This window comes from Girardinichthys multiradiatus, chromosome 8 (genome assembly GCF_021462225.1).
Source record: "Girardinichthys multiradiatus isolate DD_20200921_A chromosome 8, DD_fGirMul_XY1, whole genome shotgun sequence".
NCBI lineage: Eukaryota > Metazoa > Chordata > Actinopteri > Cyprinodontiformes > Goodeidae > Girardinichthys > Girardinichthys multiradiatus.
The window spans coordinates 18,138,736-18,147,688 of record NC_061801.1 but is presented as its reverse complement, the minus strand read 5'-3'; the positions used below and the strand labels follow the sequence as shown (position 1 = coordinate 18,147,688).

At 36.9% G+C, this 8,953-nt stretch overlaps 1 protein-coding gene across 1 annotated transcript in view; it reads left to right on the top strand.

The window, feature by feature from the left end:
- The first annotated feature begins 4,984 nt into the window (after positions 1-4,984).
- Positions 4,985-8,953, top strand: part of slc45a2 (solute carrier family 45 member 2) — a 37,514-nt gene continuing 33,545 nt past the window's right edge. The window contains exon 1 of the mRNA XM_047371958.1: positions 4,985-5,698. Within this exon, the coding sequence (XP_047227914.1) occupies positions 5,227-5,698 (472 nt within the window). The 5' untranslated portion in view covers positions 4,985-5,226. The remainder of the gene's footprint in view (positions 5,699-8,953) is intronic.

Sequence of the window (8,953 nt, the reverse complement as noted above, 5' to 3'; positions counted from 1 at the left end):
CTTTGTACAGTGTTTTAAGTGTCTTTTTGGTCTCTGCATTAATTATTTCTGTTTTGAGCTTATAAAGAGAAATTCTTCTTTTTTTTGTATCAACACCAGCTTCAGGAAAGCAAGAAAGAGCTGATTTGTTTTTTTTTTCTGTTTTTTTTAATGACTCGTTCACACAATAACTACATCAGTTTCGGCTTTCATAAATAAGACTTATTAAAACACCTAATCTAAATGAAATGCACAAATGACTTAATCTTAAAAATTTGAAAAGTAACTTTGATGTACTGGCTTTGATTTAACACAATGTCGATGTATTGATAAGATTAATCAGTTGTAGTTTTATGAGTTATGACTAATATTATGACTAATATGCAAGGGATGTTTTTTTTCACTTTTAGACATTGACAGATGCACTGGTTATTAAATTTCCCTCTGGAAGAAAGGGTGAGAAAAATTCACGATTTTTAATATGAAAAAGCTTCATCAATGTTTAGGAAAGACATCCAAATTATGGACATAATACAACATCTAACATCTTTAATAAAAGAAACGACTGCACTAAAAGCACCCTCTAATGTAACTGCTCTTAGTGTTGTGTAAATGTCTGCAATCCGTGTTGCATTTGACAGACTTTTTGGTAAGCTTTTATTTATGTTGCTCAATAATTCTTCAGACTTTCTGGAAGTCAGTTTTATTTCTCTGTTTTTTTCCACTCATTTTTATACGAGTCCCTTTTCACTTAAATATTTCTGTTTTGTTTTGTTTGGGTTTTTGCTAAGCCTCCTAATTCTGAAGTTCTATCCAACCATAAAAAGAAACAAACACAAGAAGTAAGCCATCTTTGTGTGTACACAGATTAGACAACTTCACAAATAAACTATTTTAAAGTGGTTCTTTATGCACAATTTGCTCCTGATTTGGGCCATTCTAACAAATAAATGCTGTGACCTATATGGTTTTGTTGTAGCTCTGGCTATACATTAGGAATCTTGTCCTGCTGGAAAAAGAACCACACACCATTTTCCAGTCTTTTGCAGGCTCTATCTGGGGGTGTTTTGGTTTAAAGTAACGGTTTGGTATGCTTTTTAAATGCTTCAATCAAGAAAAATAAATCAAAATATATCAAATGTGTGTATAGAACTGACTGGAGATTTGGTTGGATTTTTTAAATTAATAAATGTCATAAACAGAGACCATGAAATCAATGGAACATCGAGCATAAAGCAGTGTAACAGAAGAATCCAGTGAGGAACAGAGAAAACTAGACAGCTTAAGTACTGAGGACAAGCGAGGAGACATGACAAGCAGCAATCAGGAGATAATGAGTAACAGCTGAGATCGAGGTAGGTAGAGGCAGCGCTATCTCTTTCTATGGCGCTGGGTAGAGGGAGCTGAGGGAGGAAAAAAAATATGCTGGACAAGAATAGAGAAGAAGAATTTTAACAGAAACAATGCAAAAATGTGCATTAACACTAAAATAAACCAGAGTGCTAATCCTAAAAGAATAAACTAATATGAAAAGCACCTGACAATCATGGACACAGGAAAATGAAGAAAAAGAAACATGAAAGAATCTCAAACAACAAATACTGCAGGATCATGACAATAATGTAGTATAAGCATATATAGCCAATACATAATAAATAGATTTTACAAAAATATGAAAACTTTCAATGTTTTTTATATGCCCATACTTGAGCATAAAACATGTTTAAATCGCTTTGGAATTGTTTAGATATTTTGACAAGCTCATGGTCCCACCTGTACCTGAATGTAGATGTTGGGGAAAAATCTCTCATAAACAGAAATTCCTCCAACTTTCTTTTTATACAATAGGCAGACTTTGGGTTGGATGGGATGTTAAAGGTGGCCATTTGAACTATAGCTGATTTTTCTCCACAACCTGTAATGTTTAAATGTAACTTGCCATTGTTTCAGTTGAGTAATTCAGTTAAGTGCAGAGCGAGCTAGGAACTGTGGTGTTAGAAAATGCTTATGCTCACATAAAGTTTTGGTCTATGTTTGCTGCCACTATTATGTTTCACTGTTGTAGTTTGTACAGGGTATGTTGCATGTAGGCCATAAAGTTCAGTTTTTTCTTTCACAACTTGGCTGTTATGCTAGCCAACTCAGTGGCACTGCTAACCAGCCTTAAATGTATGGTATTTTTGTCTGGAACTTCATTTGTTCTTTCTGTCTTGTCATTTATTGTCTGTTTCATACCATGCAATACTTAAACAATTTTAACAGTCAGTTGGGTAATTGCTGTGGACTTTTAAATGATTTTAGAAGTACAAAACCTTGTCTGAAAAAACAGACTGTTATAGTTATTCTAAGATCTTAGATAACAGAAAGTAAGCTTTAGGCTTATTTGAGGCTTCCTATGATCTCCTAACCTCTGACTATTTTTTCAATCAGTGTAATCAGCTCGAGTTGCTGGTTAGCTCAGGCTGGGCGAGAACATCTCTCTAGTTGTCTGTGTTGCAGTAAATACAAACTTTCTAATCCTAGGAGGAAAAGATTGTTGCATCAGTGCTGGGGTAAACATTTTGGTCAGCAGTCCGGTTCTGTTTGTGTAGATAGTAGAGAGTTGCACATATTCTTGTTTCTATTTCTGATTAGAGTGCATTAAAAAGGAAAAAACATATTTTTCTCCTGTGAAGGGCAAGAGCAAAAAGAGCACACCAACAAGGAAAAATGCATTGCTTAATTCATCAAGTGCATCCAATGTATAAGATGAAAATATGAAAACAGTATAATTATTAAAATGATTAAAACTATGAAAGATATGGCTGTGTTGTACATAATGTGCTTAATAACTGCTTGAATGTAAACTGATTGGAGAGGATGTAACAAATGACATAAAACTAATTACTGGTCCAGTAATAAGAAAATACAGGTTAAGACTAGATTAGAGCTGTAACAGAAGTTGAGATGTATTCACAGAGACAATATCGGGCTGCCTAAACCTAATATGATCTTTATCTCCAGAAATTTAACAATTTATTGACAGTATTTCTACATTTAATGCAACAGAGATTGCATCAAACCTAAGAAAATATTGCATCAACTGAATCTAAAATGTGCCTAAAAAAGTAAATGTACCATCTTCTAAAGCCAAATGTTTGTAGCAGCTGAAGAGATTAAAATTTTATTTCAAATATCTTTACAGAGACAGTAGCAAATAACATTTTTCCTTTGTCATTACAGGGGATGCTAATAAAAATTATGTTTGACACATTTTTAGAACGAGGGAAGAATATAAAGTGAGTTTACAGATAATATTTCTATTTACATACAGGTTATTACTGACACTGCAACACAGCTGATACTGTGAATTTGAAAAGGAGAAGTTTAAAACTCCTGTGAGTAATTGCTTAAAAATTTTATTAATTATTACTAATTTATAAATTTTTACCTCAAGGTAATCATGCAGACTCCACCAGTTCCAGCTAAAAATGATCTTTAATTTCTATACAGACCTTGCTCTGATTTAGCATAACAAAAAAAAAAAAAAACTTTTTTCTGTTTTTAGCAAAGCGTTATTGGCATTTTCTTGTGTTGTCAGCATGTAATTTTATCTTTTTTTGCCTCTTTGGTATAGATCATAAGATTCGTATTGCATTGTAAAACCACCCCAGTATGATTGAATCATTGTATTTACACAGAAATCTTTTTTCAAAATTTACAATCTAAATTCTATTAATTAGAGTCAAAAAACATTTGTTTTTCCCACAGGTAAAATACTGTAAATATTTTCAAATGTAAAATAATTTTTCTAAAACCTTCAGTTTTTGTTTAATTATTTAAATGTATACTCTCAGACAAAATATAGAAATACAAATATCAATGCATATTGTTTGGAATATAATACCATTTTCTCTTTCTACACTATATGCAGCAACACAAATGTAAAAGTGTGATATTTGCTGGTTAATTAGTCGGGCTATCAACGTCTTCACAGACATGACAAGCAAAGGTAAGACACTGTAAGTTTGCCAACTGTAGTTTTCAAGCCCTTCTTTACCATAACTAGATTGTGGTGCTAATCTCTTTATTTTAGCTATGGGACAATGCAAAATATTAAACAGGAGTCCTTCAGTCTACTGTGTAAATGTTCCACATTTAGCCATAAATTAATATTTAGCTAATTTTCAACTAAAACCCCTGGCAGATTGATGATATTGAACAGGATTAAAACATACAATAACTTGACTGTAAAATTACAAATTATTAAATTACCTTATTTTCCCATTCCATAACACCATAATAGTTTCATGTTTGTGACGGAATGAATTTCAGAACTGATGAAGTTGTGTTTTTTATGAGTAAATTAAATGTGTACTGGCCAGCTGTCTGGCAGAGTGCAGTAAAAAGAGGGTGAGACACTGTGCTGCATTGTTCCAACTTCCATCTATCATATATATATATATATATATATATACAGTATGTATTAATGAGACTATAAACCATACAAACGGTATGATGAAAGATTTTAGGGGTTTTGAGACCATAGGTTTTTAAAACATTGGTTCGCTTTGATGCTGAACCCAGCCCATGCCTTGTGACACAACGTAGTGATAACTGTCAAATTTATTGCAACTATCTTTGTATGTTTCAGGTTAATTTATTAGTTGCATTTTCCTGTTGCTACTTCGCATATGTGCAGTACTTTAGTCCAGTGGTTTCCAGCTGGGGTCATCAGTCCATCCAGGAACTTAATATATACACCATATTACCAAAAGTATTTATCTTACTATTAAATTCAAGGATGGGTCAGAATGGGTCAACAATGGTGGTTTCTCGAGTTTTCATTCAAATTACCGTACACTTCTAGAACCACTATTTGCTGCACACTAAGACACACACACACTCACATGACTGGTGTATTTGCTACTACCAAAACTGAAGGGGGTGGGGGGTGGGCTGGGCTGTAATGCCTCAATGACACCCACTTCATTCTCTCCTCCTTCCCTTCTGAGTCCCACGTTTCTGCACTCAGTCGACAGAACAGTCTTCCACTTGTTAAGTCATGCTAACTGGATCTTGGACTCATTGCTCAGCTATGCAATAGATGGAGGATTAACCAAGCACCACAGCAAGGATCTGGAGTTTTGCTGTTTCTTTATTCACCTGGCTAACAGAGAGAAACCATATCCTCCCTCTTTGATTCTTTTAAACAAGTTTTTCTTGTTCTTCCTTTCTATTCCTATTCTTCTGTAGCCACTCTCCACTATGACCATGTTATCAGAGGACCAGTCTTCAAGGGCCCAACCCTGCATGCTCTCAGAACCGGGAAAACACATCACCACGTCTTTGCAACAGTACACAATAGACCACCCTGGCTCAGCAGAGGACTACATGAACAGCGGAGAGAGTGCTGTTTTTGGAGTTGCGGAGCCCCCCAGACGCTCTCGGGGTCGTCTTATTCTGCACAGCCTCGTGATGTTTGGTCGAGAGTTTGGCTACGCTGTCGAGGCAGCCTTTGTGACACCAGTGCTGCTAAGCGTGGGCCTGCCTCGCAGTCTGTACAGCCTGGTGTGGTTGATCAGCCCCATCCTGGGGTTCCTACTGCAACCTATTATCGGATCGGCCAGCGACTACTGTCGCTCCCCTTGGGGAAGGCGGAGGCCTTACATCCTGGTCCTTGGCATCATGATGCTAATAGGGATGAGCATGTTCCTCAATGGAGATGCTTTCATCTCAGGTGAGGGATGGTGCATTCAATTTGTCTTGGAAGTTGGACCTAGAATCGGCGAATGACATCACACACAGTTTGATTATTTTAACATATATCTATTGATTATAACTTAAATTTTTTTTAATCTTTCTCCTGTCTCAGTGACTTTTGTGAACCAAGATTTTGCCAGCTGGTAGATTTTGGGTTACTGTTTGGGGTGACCTCACAACACTCAAGTTTTAAAATTGTGGCTGAAGTTAAATGTGTTACAACTTTAAGCTGGCCTGGGCTGATGCCCTGAAGAATAGCTTTATTATGATACAATGCAGAGAAATTATCATCTGGTGTGAAGAGGGAAAACCAGAAAGGTTTTATGGGAATCAGCAAGTCTCCAGGCAGGATCACGAGAAGATGTCCACACAGAATTGGTGACCTTGGTGGTTGTATTTTCTTGGAAGACCATTTACATATACTGAGAATGTTTCTTACGTTGCTGAGTGTGACAGCTTTGATTTATAGTTTGTCACAAGATTAGTGAGGGCTTAACTGTACAGTTCAATTTCCCAGTGTCCCAAAACCAGAGAGATATCACTTTAGTGGTTCATAAAGACTGATAGAGATTATTAATCTGAATATGGCAAAGGGCTTCATTTTGTGCCTGACAAAGTTGGGAATGAACTGACCAAAACTACAAATGTGTGAGATGGCCAAGGGGTAAACTGATCCTCACCTATTCAAAAATCTCGACTTGAAATGTCTGATACACGTTTTAACAAATATCCCAAAGCACAAGTTCAGAATAAAATTACACGCAAATACAATAGAACAGATATTACAAAATGTTTGTGGTCATACAAAAGGTAATAAATAATCAAATATAATTTAAGTAAATTTCCATTGTTAAAAGTATTCAGTGTTTTCTTTGTCTATATATAAATCTTTCTTCTGGTGTTTGGACAAGCTAATTAAACCTGCATGTTTCTCAGGATCATAGTAAATGCCTCAGTTATTTTCCTACATCATGTTTCATTCAGTTTTTGTTGTTGTTGGAGCACTGCATCTTGTATTCTTTCAAAAGCCCTTTAAATCAGAACAAAAGTTCTGTGGCTTGTTATCTTCTGTTGCGGTACACTTCTTTTCAGGATTTAATCGACTTTGTTGCTGCTTTTCATGTAAAGTCTCGCAGAACTCAATTTAATTATCAGAAGTCTTTATTAATCTTCAGTCATGGGTCTTTTTTGATAGAAGAAGAAACTCAGATTTAGTTGTTTTTTTTTAAAGAAAGGTAATAAAACATTGTATATAATTGTTACCTTTCAGACATCCTTAGAGAGCAGTATTGCTTTAATTCACAAGGTCCACTCAGTCACAGTGTTGCCTTTTTCTCTGTATTATATCTAAACAGAGTAGTCTTTTTTTAGAACATCTAGTTTTCATTAAGGGCCTAAGACCTATGATTAAAGGAAGCGAAAAGCATAGACAAGCAAATCAATATAGCTCTTGAAGTTCCTTCTTTATTAAATGAGGAACGGTTGAGGTTTGTAAGTACACTTCAGATATCAAACCCTTGAAGCATTGATGTATCCTCACTTAACACTCTTCTCTAAAGTATTGCACTTTTTCATGTAGTGATTTCCACTGTGATGGCAGTAATTCAGATACTGCCCTAAAAAGGTCTACTTTCCTTTACAATGATTACTTAATAAATATCAAATAAAATAATTTGTCATTTCTTTGAAAGCAAAGAACCTGTTTGGATTGCAAGCTGCCATCTCAATATTGAGCACTGGTCAATTGTTCATGTAATCTAAATGTACAGGGGTTGGACAATGAAACTGAAACACCTGTCATTTTAGTGTGGGAGGTTTCATGGCTAAATTGGACCAGCCTGGTAGCCAGTCTTCATTGATTGCACATTGCACCAGTAAGAGCAGAGTGTGAAGGTTCAATTAGCAGGGTAAGAGCACAGTTTTGCTCAAAATATTGAAATGCACACAACATTATGGGTGACATACCAGAGTTCAAAAGAGGACAAATTGTTGGTGCACGTCTTGCTGACACATCTATGACCAAGACAGCAAGTCTTTGTGATGTATCAAGAGCCACGGTATCCAGGGTAATGTCAGCATACCACCAAGAAGGACGAACCACATCCAACAGGATTAACTGTGGACGCAAGAGGAAGCTGTCTGAAAGGGATGTTCGGGTGCTAACCCGGATTGTATCCAAAAAACATAAAACCACGGCTGCTCAAATCACGGCAGAATTAAATGTGCACCTCAACTCTCCTGTTTCCACCAAAACTGTCCGTCGGGAGCTCCACAGGGTCAATATACACGGCCGGGCTGCTATAGCCAAACCTTTGGTCACTCATGCCAATGCCAAACATCAGTTTCAATGGTGCAAGGAGCGCAAATCTTGGGCTGTGGACAATGTGAAACATGTATTGTTCTCTGATGAGTCCACCTTTACTGTTTTCCGGGAGAGTTACGGTGTGGAGAAGCCCCAAAGAAGCGTACCACCCACACTGTTGCATGCCCAGAGTGAAGCATGGGGGTGGATCAGTGATGGTTTGGGCTGCCATATCATGGCATTCCCTTGGCCCAATACTTGTGCTAGATGGGTGCGTCACTGCCAAGGACTACCGAACCATTCTTGAGGACCATGTGCATCCAATGGTTCAAACATTGTATCCTGAAGGTGGTGCCGTGTATCAGAATGACAATGCACCAATACACACAGCAAGACTGGTGAAAGATTGGTTTGATGAACATGAAAGTGAAGTTGAACATCTCCCATGGCCTGCACAGTCACCAGATCTAAATATTATTGAGCCACTTTGGGGTGTTTTGGAGGAGCGAGTCAGGAAACGTTTTCCTCCACCAGTATCACGTAGAGACCTGGCCACTATCCTGCAAGAAGAATGGCTTAAAATCCCTCTGACCACTGTGCAGGACTTGTATATGTCATTCCCAAGACAAATTGACGAAGGAGGCCCTACACCATACTAATAAATTATTGTGGTCTAAAACCAGGTGTTTCAGTTTCATTGTCCAACCCCTGTACTTCTCATCACTGAGTACCTGCCCCTCCTTTTATAGGTCTTCTGTTGTGCTTTCAGTGCAAATGTTTGCTCATGAGACAAAATGCTTGTGGGGGAGAAATAATACCCATTTTTCTACACACAATTAGAGCAAAATTTTATTGATTGATTTTTTCAGCCCATGTTTCATTAGTTCCTATAGTGCCTTTATAAATGCTTGTCCAATTCTTAGCTGTTTT